At 41.2% G+C, this 24171-nt stretch overlaps 1 protein-coding gene across 4 annotated transcripts in view; it reads right to left on the reverse strand.

Moving 5' to 3' along the window:
• Palm2akap2 (PALM2 and AKAP2 fusion) overlaps positions 1-22930 on the reverse strand; it is a 457408-nt gene extending 434478 nt beyond the window's left edge. For 3 of the 4 annotated variants that reach the window (XM_074051288.1, XM_074051287.1, XM_074051285.1), the window contains exon 1: positions 22606-22930. In XM_074051288.1, the coding sequence (XP_073907389.1) occupies positions 22606-22610 (5 nt within the window). In that variant the 5' untranslated portion in view covers positions 22611-22930. The remainder of the gene's footprint in view (positions 1-22605) is intronic. The other variant, XM_020173903.2, reaches the window with a different exon arrangement.
• Between the last annotated feature and the right edge of the window lie 1241 nt (positions 22931-24171).

Genomic DNA, 24171 nt, shown 5'->3' on the forward strand with positions numbered 1-24171 from the left:
GAAAGTGGAAAGATCTCCCATGCTCATGGATTGGTAGAATCAACATAGTAAACATGACTATCTACCCAAAGCAGTCTATATGTTCAATGAAACTCTCATCAAAATCCCAATGACATTCATTACAGAGGCTGAAAATCTACCTTAAAGTTCATTTGGAAACAAAACACAAAAGACCACGAATAGCCAAGGCAATACTGAGCAAAAAGAGCAACACTGGAGGTATCACAATACCTGACTTCAAACTATACTACAGAGCCATAGCAATAAAAACAGCATGAAACCAGCAGAAAAACAGATACGAAGACCAGTGGAAATGAATAGAGGACCTGGATATGAACCCACACAGCTATGCCCATCTAATTTTTGACAAAGGTGCCAAAAACATATAATGGAGAAAAGACAGCTTCTTCAACAAATGTTGCTGGGAAAACTGGATATCTGCCTGCAGAAAACTGAGGCTAGATCCTAGTAGTAGTCACGCTGTACTAGTATCAACTCAAAGTGGATTAAGGATCTTAATATCAGACCTGAAACCTTGAAGCTAGTACAGGAAAGAGCAAAGAATACACTGGAAGCAATAGGCAGAGGCAATGACGTCCTCAGCAGAACTCAAGTGGCTCAGCAACTAAGAGAAAGGATTGACAAATCAGACTACATGAAATTAAAAACTTCTGCACAACAAAAGAAATGGTCTCTAAATTGAAGAGACCACCCACAGAATGGGAGAAAATCTTTGCTAGCTATACATTAAACAAGGGACTGATGACCAGAATATACAGAGCTCAAAAAACTAAACTCCCCCAAAATCAATAACCCAATAAAGAAATGGGCAGAACTTTTCAAAGGAGGAAGTCCAAATGGCTAAAAAACACATGAAAAAATTCTCACCATCCCTGGCCATAAAGGAAATGTAAATCAAAACCACACTAAGATTCTACCTCATTCCTGTTAGAATTGCTACCATCAAGAACACCACCAACAATAAATGTTGGCAAAGATGCAGGGGAAAAAGGAACACTCATACACTACTGGTGGGAATGTAAACTAGTACAACCACTACGGAAAACAGTAGAGAGGCTCCTTTAAAAACTAGAAATAGATCTGCCATACAATCCTGCAATACCACTCCTATGGATATACCTGAAGGAATGTGAGTCAGGTTACAACAAAGGCACCTGCATACCCATGTTTATTGCAGAACTATTCACAATAGTTAAGCTATGGACACAGCCAAGATGCCCCACTCCTGATGAATGGATTAAGAAAATGTGGTATTTATGCACAATGGAATATTACTCAGCCATAAAGAAGAATGAAATTTTGTCAGGTAAATGGATGGAACTGGAGAACATCATCTTAAGTGAAGTTAGCCAGGCTTGGAAGGCCAAAAATCACACGTTCTCCCTCATATGCAGATTATAGACCTAAAACAAATGCAGCAATATTATGGGACACGAGTCACACTAAGGAGAGGCTATGCAAGGGAGGGATAGGGCAAGGGAAGGAAACAAAAAACTTGAATGAGGTTGATGTGCTCACTGTACAGGAATGAACACAGAAATTTTAAACTGGCCATGGGCACCATGGGAAGGGGACTAAGGAGTAGTAAAGAAACTGGTAAAGATGAAGAAATTGGGGTTGTAATACACATATGCATGGAAACAACACAAGGAATCTCCCTGCATAGCTATCTTTATCTCAAACTAACTAAAACACCATGCTCCTCTTATTATCTTTTATGGTTTTCTTCTACAAAATTGGAGAACAGGAGGGCAGAACAGGTTCTGCTAGGAGGATGACACCCAGCACAAGAATAATAAATAAATAAATAATTTGTGGTATTTAGCTAGAGTACCCATCAACCAATGAATGGATGAAGAAAATCTGGCACATATACACAATGGAGTACTATTCTGCCATAAAGAAGAATGAAATCACGTTATTGCAGGAAAATGGATGGAGCTGGAGATCATCAGATTGGGTGAGATGAAACAGATTCATAAGGCTGAGTAGTGCATGTTGTATCTCATATTCAGAATCTAGATACATAAATACAATTAAACAAACAGCCATGGACAGAGAGAGGATTGTTTGGGGGAGGGGGTGGGAGACAAGAGGCAGTGGTAAATGGTGAATGAGATCAAGGCACTTCATATGCATGTGCAGAAAATGTCATAATGGGCCCTTTATTTTGTACAATAAAAGAAATAAAGGTAAAAATACAATTTTTAAAAGTCTATTGTATTTTTATTGGAATCATATTAATGCTACTAGTTAACTGAGAATGAAATACTATATGATTTTGATTTTCACTGCCAAAGGAGATATTATGTCTTTCTGTCTGTTTAGTCATTTTATGTTTACAATGCTTAAAAGTTTTACCTTTACAGGGCTTATGCTATTATAAATGGAATAATTCCTGTTACAGCTTCTGAACTCATTGTTTGTACATGTGGGAACTAGTAATTCTATACCAAATTCTAATGTTTCTTTCATATACATCATTTTATTATCTTTAAATAATAATTTAACTCCTTTTCTAATTTTTTCATAATCCACAAATTTATTTTATTTTTTATTAATGTATATTAATTGGGCAAGTTGGTGGATTTCATTGTGACTTTTCATGTGTGTATGTAGGGTAATTTGACCACATTTATTCTCCCTATTACCCACAGTTATTCTCCCTTCCTCCTTGTATTAGTCCCCTCCAATTCCCTGGAGACCACCCTTCTATTTTCATCTCTGATTACTTGTTTGTTTCATGTGAGAGAAAACATGTAATGCTTGTTTTTCTAAGTCTGGCTTACTTTGCTTCACATACATTGCAGAAAAGGCAGTGGTGCTGCAAAAACTGGATACCCATAAGTAGAAGACTGAAACTTGATCCCTGTCTCTCACTCTGTACAAAAAAAAATCCACTCAAAATGAATCAAAGAGTTTATGTTAAGACCTGAAAATTTTGAAACTAATGCAGAAAACCTAGGGGAAATACTTTAAAATACAGACATGGCAAATGACTTTCTGAATAGGATTCTAATAGCTCAGAAAATAATAACAAGAATTGACAAATGGGATTACATCAAACTGAAGTTTCTGCATAGCAAAGGAAACAACTGATAAATGAAGAGGCAGCATACAGAATGGAAGGACATCTTTACCAGTTACTCAACCAACAGAGAATTAATATCCTAAATCTATACATAAAGAACTCAAAAAATAAACACCAAAAGAACTAATAATCTCTAATTTTAGCTCTAATTTCTTTATCTTATGTAATTGCATTGGCTGGTTCTTTAAATACTATTAGTGGTGGAAGTGGGCATCCTTGTCTTGTTCCTCACTTTACAGGGATTGTATCATCTGTGTTCCTTTTGACTGATGTTAACTTTGGAGTTTGGAAAGAAGTATTTTATTATGTAAGGAAATATTCATCCATTTCTACTTTTATTGAGTGCCCAAATTCTTCCAAAAAAATAGAGGAAGACACTTTCCCTGCTAGTTTTATAATGCTAACATTACAATGACATAAAAATTGAACAAGAGTGTGACAAGAAAAGAACATTACATTACAGGCAACGTCTTTTATGAACATAGATGCAAAAACCTCAACAAATAGGGAATCCACATTGTCTCCATTAGAGCTATAAAAATGCACTAAACATTTTAATTTAAGTCTTATTCACTTAAAAAGGGGAGCAAAAAGGGCTGGTGAAGTGGCTCAAGTGGTATAGCACCTATCTAGCAAGTGTGAGACCCTGAGTTCAAACCCCAGTACTGCCAAAAAGAATAAAAAGAAAATAAATAAAAAGAAAAAAACCCAAAACCACTTTAAGGAGAAGAAGGGAATATCCTGATTTAAGGGAGGGGGAATCTATGAAAAACCTATAACTAAAGTTATATTTTATGGGGGAAAGAGAAAAATCTTTTACCCTCCCTAAATACAGGTTTATTTACAAACCTAGCACATAGGTGAGGTTTTTTCATGAGCTGCAAGCCTGAGCTCCCACTCTAGTACTAGGCAGACTTTAGGCATTTCAGGTATTCTCTCTGCTCTCTGGTTTATGCTTTTCTACCCTACAGATCTCTTATCCTAGGAACAAAAACTGGTGATGACCTAAACTCTGAGACTATCAAGACAGATCTCCAGCTGTTGATGCTCATGTGGAACCTGTAAAGTCAAGATCCAGTGATGCGACTTAATATATGATGAGAGCTGGTCACTGAGGTGGAGGTGGAAGTACCAGTGGAAGGACCCTAGTCATTGCATGCCACATACCCCCCGCACCTGGGGTCACAGCATTCCCAGGAAGCCTGCAGACTCATAAGCCTGCCTTCCTAACCGCACAGCCTCCCTGCAATCTGGCTAATCTGTTCACCCATAGACCAAGTTGAAAGAGAAAAACAAAAACCAGGCAGGAAAACAGACAGACACAGAGACAGGCAGAGAGAATCTCTGTGTCCCACCTCATGAACTTCCCTTTCATATATCCTGTTTTTGCCTTTGCCCAGAGACACCATCTCTACATAATTAATCTCTCTCATACAGAATTAAGGTTCAGCTGTCCTCTAACTAAAAGCTTGAGTTACAGTCTGAAGGTCTCTTAATAGATAACATGACATTTTCCAGTGGAATAAATCAAGGATGTGGTTTGGCCCTTTCTTCTTGGAACGAACTGTTTCTGGGCCCTCCTGCTGAAAAGATCAGCAAACCAAATCTTCCCCTATATGCAAATGACAGTTTTACAAACAGATTAGTAATGAGTATCCAGCTTTTCTCATTTGAAAGAGATGTTCCAGTAATTCCATGCATATTACCTCATTCATTTATTTTTTGCAGCTAACCCATCCTGAGCTTGTTTCATGTATTGAACGGGTTTGGTTGGATGACTTTGGTCTTAGGATTTAAAAAAAGTCACTGAACCAGACTCTCTGGGGTAGAACTTTGGGTCTGAATCATCCACGTCTTTATTTTTAAACAAAATCCAAAAGTAAACCTTAGGGACATCTTGGACCTGCCCACAGAGACTCCCTCGGGTCACTTCTGGTTTCAATAGGGTGGTGCCTCTGTCCTTTGGGGGATAGCTGATCTTTTTATCTATCTATCATTCTTCTCTCTTCTTTTGGCAACACAGCTCGTATTTCCTTGTTCTTCTATTTCTCTCTCCCACACTCTCCCTCTGATTGCAGGGGATGGCTTCTGAATCTTGAACTGAGTGACTCCAAATCTAAAAATTGACGGAAGTTGCCCACCCCAAACAGCAGGCCCTTGGATCCTGGTGTGGAGTGTGGAGTTGCCTGGACTTCTGTCCTTCCCTAAAATGGTGCTTCAGCTGTTCCCTCACTGCTCCTGGACACTCCCATGCCCTTCCCAAACTTTTCTTTTGTGCAGTCAGTCAGAACCAGCTTCCACTGCCTGCATACAGAGAACCCCCTCTAACCAATTATCTCTGCTGTGCTTTGGTGGGCTAGTTCTTACACAGGGTCCTTCTACCACCCTTGCCCAGTTGCTGTGTTACTCTCTGGGAACCCAGCCTGGTTACTGATTTGGAGCTGCACACTGCTATGCTCCTGCTCTCGAGGATGCTGACCCCGAAGGAGGCGAATCCCAACAGCAAGAGGGAGCATGGGCTTTTGGAACCACAGCAATGGAATGGGGGATGGAGTCAGTCCCAAAAAACTGACGGTGGGAGGAGAAAAATCAACCACCTGTGGGTTCTGGGTAAAATAAGAAGATAAAAGCATTTTTATTCATGCACCTGGGCTGGTACCCTTCTGTTCCATGAAAAATACAGAGTATGCATGAGTTATTTTTCAAAATTTAGATTCGTCAAAAAGAGGCACCTCCAACTGCATATAAAAAGATTTTACTTTGCTGCGATTTGTATGTTGGGAAGCCACCAACAATACTCAAATGAACTCATTTTTCTAAATGAGTTTTAAGTGCATTTTTTCCTTTCAAGTGTATTTTTATTTGTATTAATGTGCAACTGCCTGCCCTATATAAGCATTTGACCTGAATTTTCTATAGATTTTTAATGGAGCAACATATTTTAGTTACAATAAAACATATAGATTTATAATCAGAGATTACCTAATTTTGCTTAGATCTGATTCACATCTTTGCAAAGTGTTAAATGCTTGCAAAAGTTCTGCTTATACAATGGAATATTATTCAGCAATAAAAGGACACGAAGCAGGTCAGGCATGGTGGTGCACACTTGTAATTCCAGCTACTTGGAGGCAGAGGCAGGAGGACTAAGGTCCAAGGCCAGCCTGGGCAAAAGAACAAGATCCTATCTGAGAAACAAACTAAAAGTGAAAGGACTGGGAGGCTCAAGTGGTACAGCATGTGCCTAGCAAGTGCAAACCCCTGAGTTTAAACCCTACTACCACTAAAATAAATGAATAAATTAATTAATAAAAAGAACTGAAGTATTGACTTATGCAACAATGTGCCAGAACTTTGAAAACATGATGCTCAGTGACAGAAGCCAGTCACAAAGCACCATACAGTGCCTATATTCATTCATATGAAATGTCCAGAATAGAGAGACAGAAAACAGATTAGTGACTGCCCAGGGCTGGGTTAATTAAACTGTTCTAAAACTGATCCTGCTGATGAATGCACCACTTTGAAAATACTAAAAGCCACTGAACTGCATGTTTTATGTGAATTAATCATGTGATATTTGAATTTAATCTTGATAAACCTGATCGAAAGACAGACCACTGTATGTTCTTACTCATATGCAGAAGTTTTTACATGAAGTTGGTCGTAGGAGAGCAGAAAATAAAATAGTGGTCGCCAGAGGGTGGGGAGGGCAGGCTACCATGGGAGATGGGAAGGGGCTGGTGAACTGGTACAAAATTATAGTCAGACAGGAGAAATAAGTTCTCGTTTTCAGTAGCACAGTATGGCAACTATGGATAGAAATAACTTGTTATATTTCAAAATAATTAGAAAAGATTTTAAATATTCTCACCACAATGAAATGATGTTTGAAGTGATTGATCTGCTAACCACCCTGACTTCATCACTGCACATTGCATACATGTAGTGAAAAGTCACAGTACCGCATGAATATGTGTAAGTATTACATGTTAATTAGAAGTAAAAGAAAATGATTGTTTCCTTTGGCTTAACCTAGTCTCTGAAGTAATCCCTCTTCCCCATACCAAAGACACCACTGCATAGTATTTTATCATCTTTAAAATATAAAATATGTATTTAGTGCTGCACAGTGAGGCAAGATTAAGCATTACCATCTTTTTCATTCATGTGTCATGTTTTCTGGAAGACCTTTGCTTCATCATGTCTTCTCATCAGACAATTTTATGTAGAGAGATGTGGTGGTAAGCAGCAATCTATAAAATGTACTAAACCTAATTTTTTCACATAAAGGTCTTACACATGTATGTTAAATTGGTTTGTACGTACTTTTCAGGTTTTGTTGCTAATGGAATTGCATATTTGGTTAAACACTAGGTTTTCTGCTGTCTCTTGTGGGATGAAGGGAGTGGAAGTAATTTTGTATATTCATCAAATATCGAGCAACTCTAGATAGTTGTAGACTCTTGAATATTTCTGCCAATAGTGATAGTTTTTTTTTTTCTTCCTTTCAAATTTCATATACTCTGCATTTCATTTTCTTGTTTTATTGCTTGTCTAAGGCTTTAGTTCCATGCTGAACTGAAGTCATGCTGTGGGTGTTATTATCTTATTCTTGACTTTGAAAGGACTGTCTCTAACTTCTCCTTAATTATACTTGCTGTAGGTTTTCAGTAAATTAAATTTTCTATTTCTGATTTACTAAGCCTTTTTATTGTGAGTGGGCACTAATGTGATAGCCCCATTATGCTTAAATTATCTCAATATATGCTCATATTATATATATATATATATATATGCTGTTATTTTGAGAAGTCAGAAGAGATATTTATGAAAATGTACAGATCAATAAAAGAATCAAAAACTATTGATTACAGAATATGGAGAGCTTAGCCAGCAATATGAATCTCATCGGTCTACACTGTCAACACTCACTACCAGAGTGATTTCACCCACTGTCATGGTGATAAACACCACATGTGGACTGAAGACTCCCTAACACCTTAACCTCCCTGAATTCCAGACTCTATTCTATATAGCTAGTTGCCTCCTTAAGATTTCCATTTGGATGTCTCAGCCCTTCCATTGCTACTCATCCATGAACAGTCTATTGGCATTCCTTCCACCTGTGCTTCTCTGAGGACCTAAATCCTCCAAACTCACCATTTAACTGTACTAACTTCTTCCCACAAGCCAATAAACATTTCCACCTCTCTTTCTTCTCCTCCCCCTCCCCCTCCCCCTCCTCCTTCTTTTTCTTCTTCTCTCCTCCTTCTTTTCTCTCTCTCCCCTTCCTTCTCTCTCTCTCGTCTCTCCTCTCCTCTCCCAAGATCCTCACTTGATCACATACACCCCATAGCACTTTTACTTTTGCCAAATATAAAGCCATCATGCTAAACAACTGGCTGATTCATCCCAGGCAAAGCTTCCTTCTTAGCCTCCAGATGTGCTGGTTTAGAAAGTGTGAGCATTCTCTCTCCTGAAAAAAGCCAGTCTGCCATGATATTTCACAGCCCAGGTGAAAGGCCATCAGCTGGTGGTTAAAGAAGTGAACAGACATTAATTGCAAGTGACAAATGGCTGTTTTTGTCTGGAATCTGAAGCAATCTCACACTGCTGAAAAATGTGTGGATAGTACACCATAAAGACCCTGATCCTACAACCTCTGACCTCCCATGTGATACACTGACATCTCTTTCACAGACAACTCAGTTTTCTATGTCCAAGGCTTTCAGTCATGCAATGATGAAACCTGAGTAGAGAAAGAGGTAGTTGAGTCTGGTCTAGTTAACATCACACAGGTTGAAGCGAGTCAGAAGGGACCATTTAGCATCTAAACTTAACTGGCAATATGGCCAGAGACTTAAGGAGGCTGAGATGAAATGAGAGGAAGAAGCTACCTTGTCATCAACAATAAAGTATGTTTACTGATGTCAGTCTCGTACAGGATTCAAAGGCAGGTCAGTGTGGAGCTACTCAAGCTTAAGAGCCATGTCCCTCAAAGCTGTGAAAGGTGTCTGGTCATGTGTTTACACACAAGTATGTTTTGTAAAATTGGCTGAAGGAAGATACTATTGCATTCTTTCACCTGAAAAGGGCCTCCAAAACTGTATGATCTTCAGGTCTCATGACACCTGGACCCATTTATGAGTGGACTACAAAGACCCACTGACCTGGTCTCCGACCTCAGCTCCCTCATCCTCCAGCTTTTCCCATCACCAGGTGCTCATTTCCATCACAGGCTTCACACTGGCCACACTTCTGCTTGGAACGTGCTTCCCTCCTCTTATGTGAAGCTGCCTGAAACCACTGCTCACCCCATTCCCAGATATTTTAACCCAGTTCTTAGAGTTTTTTTCCAGTGTGGGTGGTTAGTGTCTAAAATTGCTTATATAACATTCATGTGTGTATGTAAGGCCAGGACCCAGTCCATGTCTTCTGTATGCCCAGCTTCTAGGAAATACTGTACCTGGCTCATAATAGACTTTTAAGAAACATCCATTGGCCCTTGTACCCCCAAAGAATTGAAAGAAGGGATTCAAACAGATATTGGTACACCCATGTTTGTAGAAGCATTATTCAAAGGACAAAAAGCCTAAGCAAGCCAAGTGTCCATCAACAGATGAAGGATAATAAAATGTAGCATGTCCATATAATGGAATATTATTCAGCCTTAAGAAGGAGTGAAATTCTGACACATGCTATAACATGGATGAACTTTCAACCCATGCTAAATTAAACTAAATAGCCACAAAAGGGAAAATGCTGTATCATGATACTTCCATGAGGTACCTAGATTAGGCACATTTATAGACAAAGTTAAATAGGGGTGAGGGCAGGGAATAAGGAGTTTTTGTTTGTTAAGTATAGAAACTCAGTTTAGGGTTATGAGAAGGTTCTGGAAATGGATAGTGGTGACAGTGGTCCAAAACTGGATTATATGCTTGCAAGTGGTTACAATGTTAAATCTCATGTTATAAATACTTCAACACACACATATGTATGTATACATATATATATATATGTGTGTGTGTATATATATATATATATATATACATATATAGGTGGGTGTGGTGTGTCTTCCTGTCATATACATTGTATTTTATATGATATAAACACCCTAAATCCCTATTTTTGTGTGATGGATATTTTAAAACTCTAGGGAGTAGAGATATAGCTCAGTGGTACAGCATTTACTCAGCATGCATGAGACCCTAGAACCTAGAAAAGCAAAAACAGACACAAACAAGCAAAAATAGTTCTGGTGTGTTTTCTTCTGCCACCCAGAGGGACTTATGGATATACTAGACCAATCTTGTGACCTGGGAAAACTGAGGAAAAGGCTGACAAGAGCCTCCAGCAAATGAAATTTTGATCTTAGGAAATCTTTCCTAATAACCAAGAGAAAGATAAATGCAAAAGAAAAAGTACCAAATTAGGACAGAAATGAGCATATTTGAAGGATGGAGTTTTAGAAGCAGGTTTTAAAAAGTAGAGTTTCATATACACACATACACACCCCTGATTTTTTTCCAGGACAGGACACAGCTACTTTTTTTGCACTAAAGTCAGACATACACCACTCTAGTAAATGAAAAATAAAATAAAATTTCCTGCTGGTTTCCCTGTTACTCAGGAGAAATCAGCAAGAAAGCACATTGTCAGCTGAGAGGACCAGGCAAGGATATAATGAGCATCTTTAGAAATTGTGCTTTAATTCACCCAAATCTAACTAGGCTGGAGAACCATCATTTCATTAAGCAATCAAGAATCCATAGCTGAACCTGGTCCCGTGCAGCTTTGTTCTCAAACACGCATTGTCTTTTGCATATTTAGCTGCAAACATTGAGAATGAGAGAACTGGGGAATGATTCCCATCTTGCAAAAAATGAAAACACAAGTTCAAACTGTAACATGCTTGAACCACCTCTGTACAACAGACAGCTCTTCCCTGTGTGTAAGGTTCCCTGTGTTTGTCGATCTTGTTCTGAAAATGGAGCATCACAGCCCCTTGTCCTAACGCACCCGATTCATCTGAGTGCCACATTCTTCTCATCGTAACCTGACTGATTTGAAGCCAACGTGTGAGCACAGGTAATTAGACTCACCAGTTATTTTTTTTTAAATAGCAAAGAACTTATCAAGGAAAAATACATCTAGATTTTAAAAGATTTATGACCATAAAATTTTCAAATTCATAGTTTAAAAGATAAGATTACCTTTATGTACCTTATAAATAGTTATTACACATCCCTCATCCTGCTCTGACTTTCAAAAAAAAAATCTAGTTTTTGCCCATTCAAGTGGAACTGCCAAGTGATGCTGAATAAAAGGAAGAGCCAGGCACTGCTTTGTATATTTACGTGTTTCCACACATAGATCCCTCACCACCAATTCATCAGCGAAATTCTCTCCCAGGAGGGTTGTTGAAGGAGGCATAAGAGCCTGACACCCCTACTTCTTCCACATTGCTCCTCAAAGTATGGTCACCAACCAGGAGCATCAACGTCACCTCCCAGCATGCTGGCTGGGAAAATGCAATGTCCAGCCCCACCCCAATTACACAATCAGGCTCTGTCCTTTAATGTGGTCCCAAGTAATCCTTGTTCACACTCCAGTGCGGGAGGTTCTGTTTTAGGAAATGGGACCCTGTTATTGATGTGGAAAATTGTTTGTTTGTTTGTTTGTTTGTTTAAGATATGGGCTTGCTATATAGCCTAGCTGGCCTCTAACTCATGATTCTCCTGCCCCAGACTCCAGAGTGCTAAGATCACAGGTACCTGACACATGCCTGGCTATTATTATTTTTCAATGCTGTGCACCTCCCTCTGGAAGGCAAGAGGCATTGAAGAGAGAGAGGACTTCAAAACTGTTCCTGGACTCCCTTCTTTTTTTGTTGTTGTTGTTTGTTTGGTGGTATGGGATTTGAACTCAGAGCTTCACGCTTGCTAGGCAGGTGCTCTACCATTTGAGCCACTCCACCAGCTGGACCTCCTTTAGTGCTCTCTGATGGCTCATACTACAGCTGGCAGTTCTTAATGCCTTCCAAAAGTTCAGAGGATTTGGATGTGATTTCAGCAAAGATGCAAAACCAAACCAAGTATCTCACAAGGGTTTTGCAGTGCCCAGCAAATCTTGGTCTGTTCATTCTGCTTTGTTATTTGGTTTCTTTGTTGCTTGCTCTTTGTTTTGTTTTACTGGTGACCCCACTTTGCACTGTCATCTGAAAAGCTGTGTTTCTTTCTTTTTTTATTATATTCATATGTGCATACAATGTTTGGGTCATTTCTTCCCCCTTCCCCCCGCCCCCTCCTTTACCCCCGCCCCGCCCCGCTCCCTCCCTTACTCCCCCAACCCCTCGCTACCAGGCAGAAACTATTTTGCCCTTAACTCTAGTTCTGCTGAAGAGAGAGTATAAGCAATAATAGGAAGGACCAAGGGTTTTTGCTAGTTGAGATAAGGATAGCTATACAGGGAGTTGATTTGCATTGCTTTCCTGTACATGTGTGTTACCTTCTAAGTTAATTCTTCTGGAACTAAACTTTTCTCTAGTTCCTGGTCCCCTTCTCCTATTGGCCTCAGTTGCTTTAAAGTATCTGCTTTAGTTTCTCTGCATTGAGGGCAACAAATGTTGTCTAGTTTTTTGGGTGTTTTACCTATCCTCATACCTTCCTTGTGTGTTCTCATGAAAAGCTGTGTTTCTAGCTCCTTAAGGGGGCAGACATTCTCCACCAGGCTGCAGCCTGAGTGACCACGAGGAAGCCTGAATCATACATTCATTTGTGCAAACAAAAACATTTGAAGGCTAAGTCAATTTTTCAAACTAGTTCTAATATTGGAACTAGTTTGGATCCTTTTTTTTAAGAAAGTGACTTAATCAGTCATAAGATAACTAGTGCAGACATTCAGCAAAGTGGTTTTATTAGTTTCAGGGGCTAAAAATTTATATCTTTTAAAATTCCTGGACTCCTAAAATTCATTTGAGCTCCAGTCTCCCTCGCCATGTACTTCCTACAAACAGTAGTCTAGCAAACCTTCCCCTTTGAAGGGGAAGCACAACAGGTGGCATATTTTATTCTAATTACATGACCAGTTATGTTTCTGTTCCTCCTTAGAATGTGGCCCCTGTGAAGGCAGGGACCATGTCTTACCCATATTTGTATCACAGGCACCAGAACAGTGTCCAGCACATAATGGTACTTAATAACTATGGGTTTAAGGAATGAATAAATTAGCATAACCAATAGAGAAAAAAGTAAAATAAATAGTCTAAATGACAACTTACTTTCCAAGTATGAAATACTACATAAAAGTAGAATAGAATCTCCTTAATTTAGAGCCCACTTATTCATAACCTTTGAAACAGACCTTTTGATTAGGTTATATTTACGTTTGGTACTATCTGTGAAAAAGATTAAACAAGTGGGAGCTGGGTGTGGTGGGACAGGCCTGTAATCCCAACACTTGGGAGGCTAATTCAGGAGGACTGCAAGTTCATAGCCAATCTGGGTTACATGGAGACCCTGTCTCAAAAAATAAATAAATCAAGGAAGATCAAAGAGAATAGCACAGGTTTAACTGACTTCGCACCAATTTAGGGAGTGCTCATTTATATACTTTGGACAGGTTAAACTGTCACTTAGGTTTAAATAGGAGTCAAAACACTGTGAAGGTCTATTCAAAAAACAGAATTTTTGACTAGTAAAGTTCCTTCCTGTAATGAAAATAAATAAAATATTTCCTTAAATAAAATAAAACTCTAAGGAAGCCTCTTCATAACTGGGACTGGCCTTCTCTCTGAAGAATCAAGTTGGGAGAATTTTTTATTACAAGTTATAAGAAAATGACATTTTCAGCCAGAAGTAAGTGAACACTTTGGTACCTAGTGGGACTGGAGCTTCTTGCTCACAACGATGCTTCATACCTCTTTGCCATGGTGTTATCTGGACATCCAGCAATCAGAATGTGTATGCAAACAAAAATTGCCAGATTCCATCCCAGCAATATTATGTATGCGTCTGCAAGGCTTCACATCTTTTGTCTCAACTAAAATGGATCGTATCCTCAGGCTGGATAACTGAGTGGACTGCCTTTACAAAGACCTGAGCCAAGTTTAAGGGAAACCAACAGAGATGGTGAAGCTCCCAAGAGCTAACCAAGTGTCAAGCGAAGCCATGGCCATGCAAAGCAGCAAAGAAGGAAGTGGTTAATGACACCAGGAGCAAACTACAGGAGGGAGCTGCAGGCAGGAGCTCTGGCCTTCAGAAGAGGAAAGCAGCTGCAGACCAGCCACTAACCTATAGGAAAGGAAGCCACACAGTAAGTGCACTAACCTCACTCCTCTCCCACTTGGCTCTCTCGCTTTCCATTGATAGACCCAACAGGAAGTCCAAAGGCAAAAGAGGCAAGCTGATGCAATGCATAGAGGTCAGCCTCGTAGGGCACAAAACAAGAACGGGAGATGGTGCATACCCCGAAACTGTGAGATGAAGAATGTCTACATGCATACCTGTTCCAAATACTTCTACTGTAAAGTATTTACCATCTCACAAACTATTTGTCATACATGTTCTTAAGAACTGAGAGAAAAAGGGATATATAATAACTACATATTACATATAATTATTAACTTGTCAATAACTGATATTTGGTAGTTCCTAGTATTATTTTATAGGAATGCAAGATTCATCGGTTCATTCACTCAAAGACACAGTAAGGGCAAGTTTTCTCTGGATCTCTGTGAAATCTACAGGAATGAACGAAGAGGATGAAATATTAGAAAGTTGTATTTCCTATGAAAATAATAAAGAGTTAATATTCTCAGATCACACATATTATCTAGTCTGTGATACTTACTAAACTTTCTACTACATCAGTGAACAACCTTAAAAGGTAATGTACACCTGAATAAATCTCCATTCGTTTTTAAAGCTGTAAGTAAGGAGACTTCGGGGAGGCCCAATGTTGGGATGGTAGGAGCAGCAGGAGCATGTCATGGGAGAAATCTGTGTGGAAGGGCTGGTTTCATAGCAGAGTGATAAAGAAAGTAACTTATAGTCACACTGTGTACATGGCCATCTTTATTAGCCATGAAACTTTAAAACTTGGAACTTAACACAGAGCCAGGTGTGGTGCCACATGCCTGTAATTCTAGCATTTGGGAGGCTGAAGCAGGGGAATCACAAGTTCTAGGCCAGCTGGACTACACAGCAGACCCTTTCTCAAAAAGAAAAACAAACTGAGGCTGTAGTTAAGTGGTAGGGTGCCTGCCTAGTAAGTGCAAGCCCTGAATTCAAACTCTTGTACCAATAAACAAAAAAAAAGAAAAAGAAAAACAGGGTGGGCACAGTGGCTCAAGCCTATAATCCTAGCTACTCAGGAGGTGGCCCATGTTTGAGACCAACCTAGGCAAAAATTTCATGAAACCCCCATCTCAACCAATGGCTGGGCACAGTGACAAGCACCTGTCATCCCAGCTATGCAGGAAAGCACAAATAGGAGAGTCTGGGTCCAGGTAAGCCTGGGCATTAAGAAAGATCCTGTCTCAAAAATAACCAACACAAAAATTGCTGACAGTTCAGGTGGTGTAGTGCCTGCCAAGCAAACACTAGGCCCTGAATTCAACTCAGAAGAAGGGGGAGAAGAAGAAAAACAAAAACAACTTACCAAGGAATAGTCTAGAGGCAAAAGATGTAGGGAGAAAACAAGAAGAAAAGCACAATTACTCTAGTGGATGACTTGCCCCCTACCGCACTTTATAAATGCTAACAGAATTTATAGTTACTACTAAGTAGTAGTAACATAGAGCAGAGAGAGAGAGAGAGAGAGAGAAAGAAAAGAAAGAGAGAAGCCAGGACTATGTGACCTGAAGCATTTTTTGAACAAAAACATAGCAGAGTTGTAACAAGCGTTTATGAGACAAAAATACTGCTCTAAAGTCAGTGTCTTTCCCCAAATGGCTGTTTCTATCCCTTCTACTTATTCTTGGGAAAATAGCAGGGTTTGGTTGCATTACCTCCATTTGGAAATGGTTGATAAAGCAAAGCCTTCAATACGCAGCTCCTATATGCATAGCATTTGCTAAAAAGGAAAAGAAATATTTCTAAGCAAATAGCAGATAAATATAGCTCAGAGAAAAGCACAAGAAAAATATGAAAATTTCAGATAAATTCTTCTCCATACATTCAAAGAAATCTGAGACCTTTAAATAATAAGAGTAAAGCAAGCCAGCAGAGAGGGAAAATAAACTGAAGGTAACAATAAAAACCATTATAGACATGAAACCTACATTAGAATAAGAATCAAACAAATATCACTAAAAAGAGAATGAATTACCTACAGACTTTGAATGTAATAAAAAAATCATAGGCAAATCAGGAAAAAAATGAAAGTAACTTAAAACTAATATGAAAGGTATAAACCATGAGAAGCCCTGCAGGAGGTAAAAGAACAAATGGGTCTTTCAAAATTTTAAACCAGGAACAAAATATCTTTATTTACTTCAAACCAGGAAAATATGAATCTTCAGATCAAAGAACTACCATTTCCCAGGAAAAACTAATATTTGTGAGAAATATCACAGAGAAGTTACAAAGCTTACAGTGCTTAAAAGTAATTCCATCAGCACCAAGGTGAAAAAAATGAAAATAAAAATTGCAGGAGTATGGGGAGTAGGAGGCAAGCCATCCACAAAGAGGAACTAATCAGGCTAGCTCAAGACTTTCTTCAGAGCAACAGTTCATGCCAGAACATAATGGCACACTGTCTTACAAAATTTTGAGGGGGAAAGACCTGATCCTATGATTTTATACGCATTCAATGTGTTTTTTCATAGAGACAACAGAAAGACATTCAGAATTTAATACCTTGGGTCCTACTTGAAAACAAATATTCCAACTAAACACTAAATCACAGAAGAAGTTCAGAAAAGATATGCTATTGATGAAAAGACCTGCTGGTGATCTGATTCCATTTAGGTTCAAGACTAACAGTAAACCCACAGAAATGGTTCCACCTCAGGACTTTTGCAACTCTACTTCCTTCTGCATAACTTACCCCCTCACTTTGCTTCTCTGCTCAACTCACCACCTCAGAAACCTGTTCTCTGACAACTCTGACAAAAATAACCCTCCCACCTGCGACACCCCATCTTCTAACCTGCTTTATTTTTATTCTTAACATTTACCACCGCCTGTCATTGAAAGAGTCACATATGGTCTGTCTCCTCTATTAAAATAGTGTTCAACTGCTCACTACTGTATTCTCAGAGCTTAGAAGTGTGCCAAGGATGAAAAAGGTGCTGAATAAACCTTCAAAATTGCAACTGTTGGAAATCTTGAAAATGTAAAACTTGTCATTGCAACAAATTGATAAGTGGAGGGCAGAGACTTGGACACTTGTTTACTCAATTTTAAGAGTATCAAGTCTAAATTTGACAAACAGTTTTTTTAAACAATCCTCGAGCCAAGCGCCAGTGGCTTACGCCTGTAATCTTACCTACTCAGGAGGCAGAGAGCAAGAGGATCACAGTTCAAAGCCAGCCCAGGCAAACAGTTCGTAAGACCCTATCTTGAAAAAACCTATCAGAAAAAAAGGGCTAGTGGAGTGGCTCAAGGTGTAAGCCATGAGTTCAAGCCCCAGTATTGCAAAAAAAAAAAAAAAAATCCTTGATAGCTTTTAAGCATTAATGAGATACTCACAGTTTTCTTTATCTTTTGAACCCAAGTTCAATGTCTTTTTTGGCTCACTACAGCTCTCTGTGACACTGAGAAGTAGATAGGGAAAATTCAGCTATGACCTCTGATGGAGTGACTATACAAAGCTGGCCTTGCCAAACAGCAATAGTCAGATATGAATGAATATATAATGTGGCTAGGTTTATCAAGGATTCAGATTAGCAGGGCTCTCAAATATTACCGGTGTCAATATGACATTATACTGGTGATACAGTATTTTGGAGATTTTGACTAGATCTAGTAAAACATAATTAGCACATTCACCACCACCCCAGTAATTCCATTTCTGGAAAATAATATTCAGATTCATTTTCAAAGTTTCCAAGGATGTCCGCTGTAGCATTGCATACCCTAGGAAGAAATGGAAACAAGCCCAAACCTCCATTGGAGAGGGGCTGGGGAGCTATACTCCCAAAGAAAATAATAAGTAGTTAATAGAAGCAAATGAAGCAGATGCAGACAGGGTGACGTGTAAATGTAAGCACAATAGAATGCAAAGTGGAAGAAGCCAGCTACAGAACAACACATGTGGTACCAGAGACGTAAAAGGAGTGTTAACCTACGCAAGCACGTGATTCCAGCTCTGTCTTGTTGACATGTAAATTACCTGGAAAGGATGCTTCCAAACTGCTCCTTGTAACTGCCTCTAAGAACCAAGATTTGGGGGAAAGAATGGAAAATGGGAAAGCTCACTTCACCATTCTATAACATACTAGTTATTTTTAAAAGCCTAATTTCTTCATCATAGAATTAACTCTTAAAACCATACACATTTTTATTTTGGTGCTGGGTATGGAACCCACGGCCTAAGCATAGGCTCTACCACTAAGCTACCGCCCCCTCCAGCCCCTACATATTTTTTAACACATTCATTTTATGCCCACAATTTTGTGTCATATGAGAACAAGGTTAACGAGAAAACCAGTTCAACATCACACATATCCATAGTCACATATAGACTAACCCGTACGTTCCTTAAAGACAGAGTCAGGGACATTTGGTCATCATTTGTCCCAAGTACCTATCACAGCACTTGATGCACAGAAAATATTCATAAAAGCATCAGGTGTGGTTTTACATGCCTGTAGTTCATTATTCAGGAAGCAGAAGTAGGAGGATGGCAGTCCAAGGCTGGCCTAGGCAAAAGAGCAAGACCCTGTCTGAAAAACAAACTAAAAGCAAAAGGATTACAGGTGTACCTTAAGTGGCAGAGCATTTAAAAGCACAAAGCCCTGAGTTCAAACCCCAGTACCACTACACTACACACACACACACACACACACACACACACACACACACACACACACATATATAGCAAATATTTGCTAAATAAATGGATGTCTTGAATGAAGGCAGATATTCCAATGTTTGCACCAAACTTATCCTTGGTGAGCCTAGATTTATTCATTTGCAAAACCCATCTTTAGATGTTTCATGCTCTTCTTTGGGTGCTTTAAACTTGCCCCATGGCTACCTCCATGTGCAAAAACAGACACCTGTGAGGGGATGGAAATATCCCTTCTGATGAGTGGCTGCCATACATAGCATGTCAGAGCCCCAATGCTGGCAGAGACAGCAGTAATTTAAAGACTTCCCATGCTATGTTCTCTGTGCCTTTTTGATCCCATACTGTTTTGAAGATTGCTCCAGAGAAGTGTGAGGCCTCAAATTAGAAACCACACCTACCAAAATGCATCCCCACAAACATCAGTCTCATAGCCAGTGCAGAGGAAGGCAGCCAAGGACCTGCTATCGCCTGACATTTAATGTCCCGCATCCCAGCGCTGGCGTTGTACAGAGCACCAGAGCATCCCTGCCCTTGGCTTCTCCCGTGAGTCTCCCCTGTGCTGAGCATCCTGCAAAGAGCAATTCAGCTAGAAAAAGTTTAAATTCAATCACTTGATACCCTCTTTATTTATTATCAATATTTTTCTGATTTAAAATAAGAATTTCCTATTTTATCAAAACCTGCAATGGTCATGAACATGTCACATGGCTGTGACACATTTTCTAAGTCACTGTTTTAAGTAACTTCAGAAGAAAAGATAGGTTTTGTTCTTTATCATTTCTGAGCTTTGATGCCTTAAAACACAAGTAATATTGTCATACCCACATGCAAACCTCTTCAGTGCCCTCTGAAGCACTCAGTATAAAATCCCAAGTCTTTGCATGGACTATTCAGCACTCTGATAGTCAAGAACGCCCTCACCTGATGCTTCAGCCTCATCTCTGGAGCATCTTCCCCTCATCCCCAAAGCTCCAGGCACTCTACCCTTCTTTCAGTTCTTCTGGAAGGCTTCCTAATCTAACCTCCATTCTCTGCCTGTTACTTTCTCTGTGTCCTTCCCTTTGTAGCCTCCAGTGCACCTTGTATTACATATTACTGGTTTAACATCTCTCTCTTATTAGACTTTGAACTCCAGATGACTGTTTTATTAATCGTAACTAATCTCAACAAATATTTGTTAAGTTAAATGAAAAAAATTAAAAGAGTGAATTTCACTTCATCTCTGAATTAATTTTTCACAAATATAAGCAGCAGATTAGATTGCATGGGGGGAGGTGGGGGAGAAGATTAGACTGAAGGACAGTACAGGACTTGGCACATGGGAAATTTTGTTAGACCCATGGGAGGACAGAAAATGTGGTATTCTGAAGTGGGAGAGAAAGAGCAAAAATGTTAATTATACTAAGGAAGTAAAGGAAGTGGTCAGAGAACCCACAGACAGTTGGAAGTTGGGGAGGTTCACTAGAAGGTGAGTAGGACTTTGGAATGTCATTTGGGGTGGGGAAAGCCGAGGCCAGGCTGATCATGGCAGAAGGAGGCTAGGAGAAGCAGCAGTTTGGATCCTGAGAGGAGAGAGGAGTGGGATGAGGAAGGTCGTTCACAAGGCACTACTACAGGTGTGAAGTAGCCACAACTAGAAGCCCAAGAAGAAATGGAGGAAAGTTCTGAGGAAGTAACCTTGCATGTCCTGAATGCTGTTCCAGGTATGTGGAACGCCCAAGTGCTAAGTCTAGGAGACATACATCACTAATGTCACAGTGTGAGGTGAAAGTCACTGCCCCAGTAAACAAGGTACCCTGACCCATACAGTAAGATGACTGCTCCTCTTCACAGTTGCCCTTTGGACATTGGATTTCTTTATAAATTGTCTGAAAAAAATAGCTTGATTTTCTGAGACCCCAGAAAATGTTGATGGAGAAGTCTGGAGACCACGATGATAATATTAACACTTAACACTTTTGGCACTAAATGGTAAGCATAGTTCTAGTCTATGTCATAGAACCTGATACATATCAACTTGTTTAATCTTCACCAAAAAAATCAAATAAAATAGTTACTACTATTACTCCTATTTTTCAGATGGGGAAAATGAAGCCCAAAGAGATTAATACCATTAAGCAATGTGTCAGAAGACTCACACCCAGACTATCTGACCTCATGGCTCAGTTCTTAACCACCATGCTAGCTCCTTAAATTTGCACACACCCTTACAAATTCACAAAGCCCTGTAGAAGAGATACAAATATTATCTGATCTTCTCAATAACCCTTAATAGTGACTAAGGAACATCTTTGTCTCCATTGTATGGACAGGGAAAGTGAGGCTCTGACACATTAAAATACTGGCATAGGAAATCAATAGCCTAGTACCAGGCAGGGCCTGAAATCCATGACTCCTCACTCCTCAAATACCACACCATCTCTCATTCTTGCTTCAGAAGGCCTGTTGGTGAGGGTTAAATTGCATCTACACAAATCAGATATGCAGGAGGATAAAAGCCGCATGCAGGGCTTATGAGATTTGGCCTGTAGCAGATCCTGATACCTGAACACAAGACATTATTTCCAACCTGAAACACGATTTCACCTGGTCTCAATGCTGGGAAGTATCCGTGGGAAGCAAACAGGAGGGGAAGCTGACCAAGTAAGCAGGGATCTAAGAGCTGTGTCTTTTTTGGGGCGGCAGGCTATCGCCTATCAGTGGCTCTGCTGCCGCAGCAGCTTAAAAAAGTGACCAAAAAGAAACGCAGGGATGCAAAGACAGAGAGAAGAGCAGCCCTGGTCCTGATCCACACCGGGAGCCCTTCATTGTGTGTTTTTCTGGTTAACGCCTCTCTTGTCTTCATGCCATCTCGTCCCCACCCCTTCCATGCGGTGCCCACAGTGCCCAGCGTTGTAACTGAACCTCTGGCTGCGGCTACTATGTTTCTCCATTACCCCGGGAGCAAATCAATTCTTTGGGATTTCTGGTTTCCAGTAGCCAGGACATTACAGCCTTGGCTCTTATTACCCTCCAACTCATCATGCTTCCATTACACGCCTCGCACCCAACCACATTTGCTTCCGATCCGCAGTGACCCCCCCACCCCCACGCCTCTTTCCCTAACTGCAGTACAATAATGCTGACATGGTTAGGAATCGGAAGTAACGGCTATTGCAGCCAACTCGCTGAGAAGGTCTGGACAGGGCCAGGGAAGCCTTGAACGTGGCTCCCTCCTTAGCAACATTACGCCCCCAGGAGTCCCTACTGGCCAAAGGGCAGCAGCGCAAAACCACGCACCCCGGGGCGGCTGCCATTGGCCTCCAGCCTAGCGGTGGCTGCTATAGAAACCCCAGGCGTACACACGGGGATGAAATTCAACACCCGAGCTGGACCGGGACCTAGGGGGGAATCCGGTCTGCCGCTGCGGTCACCATGACAACATGCAGAGAGCAGGCAGCGAGTGGCACGCGCGGCGCGGGGATACTCACTCCATCGCGGGGCTCCGGGCCGCCGGGCGCGCTGCTGCGGGGCTTATGGCGCTGCTCGCCTCTGCCGGCGCGGCGCGCGAGGTGGAGCCGTCCCCGGTCCCCTGTCCCCCGTCCCCGCCCGCACGCCCTCCTCCCCCGGAGGCTTGAAAGTGAACGCTCAGGCTCTCTCGGCTCCCAGCCTGCGAATAAAAAGGGAAGCAATTGGATAATGTGTTGGCCGGGAGCGAGGCGAGCCGCTCACTTAAGGGTGTCGGGGAGAGAGCGCGCCAGCAGCTGCGCGCCGGGCGAGGTGGCCACCAGCGCGCAGTGCCCGGGCGCCCGAGGCGCCAGGTGCGCCCAAGACTCCCCCGGGACGCGCGGCGCTGCGCCGAGCCGGGGGGACCCGTGGGAGGGGGCGAGGGCGGCTGCGGCGGGTGGCACGGCCCACAGGGCGTGGAGAAACGATTGAGTCATTGGCAAGGTGGCAGCTCTCGCCGCTTGGAAGTTGCAAGAAGCTTCTGGCCTTTGCAAATATCAAGGTCTGCCCCTTAGTGGGCTGGCCACGGGTTCCGAAAAGCCATGGTGCCAGCGCAGCGGGCATTCGTTTGAGTTGCCCAAGGAAAACTCCAGCTGCGGTTGCGGCAAGTTAATGCCGGGGCTTACGACTTTGGCGACCCCACGCCCTTCTCCTTGTCACTCCATATTCTGCGTATTCCTGCCTGCCAGGAAGATATCGGCCAGCTTTACTTTCCCTGGTCTGTTTCTTGAAAACAATAGTTCTATTGAATCTGATTTCCCAAATTACTGCAGCCTCACCCCTTAGTAATAAGCCCCCCTGGGGTTAGTATTCCCACGCCTACACCCCCTCCGAGAATCCCCAACTAACAGGTTCCAGAGCGGGTACCTGGTTCCCATCCAAGTGCCCCACACCCGCGAAGGAGGAGAGGTGAGCCAGGCTTCAGGGTTTCCTACCTTTACTGCCGTCCCTCTGTGAGTGGGCGATTGCTGGGTGCCGAGGACGCAGCACAAGGCAGAGATACGGCCATCACAGTCTCTGCCCTAGTGCAGCTCACACGCTAAAAAAGACAATAGAAAATTAAAGGCTGAAAATCTTGCCCTAAAATGAAGAAATAAGATGCTGGGGTGGATGTTCTAAAGTTCACTTGTGATGAGCGCCCAACTCTGTGAAATAACCTAAAAACCAGCGAATTGTACAGTTTAAGTTAATTTCATGGTAAAGGGCTTATATCTTTAAAAAGCTCCCATTATTCTAGTGGAGAATAAAAGAGGGGAGCTGCTTGTGCTTGGTGCTCAGGAAAGGCCTCCCTGCCAGACTGGAAAGGGGAGAGGGCTCAGACAGTAGGCAGGAGAAGAGAGTTGTGGCCACCATCAGTATGAGGGCTCTGGGATAGAAGAGCAGTGCAAAATGTTCTGTGTTCTCTGGAAAGTGAGCCACAAAGTCAAATCCAGTTAGAGTTCACATGGATACTGTGGAGAGAGATTATCCATCAACCCCAGGTTTCCCTTGACGGAGAACAGGATGTGAATTGGGAGATCATCAAATCCTCTCTTCACTAATGCCCTCTA

Source organism: Castor canadensis, chromosome 13, assembly GCF_047511655.1.
Source record: "Castor canadensis chromosome 13, mCasCan1.hap1v2, whole genome shotgun sequence".
Classification (NCBI taxonomy): Eukaryota; Metazoa; Chordata; class Mammalia; order Rodentia; family Castoridae; genus Castor; species Castor canadensis.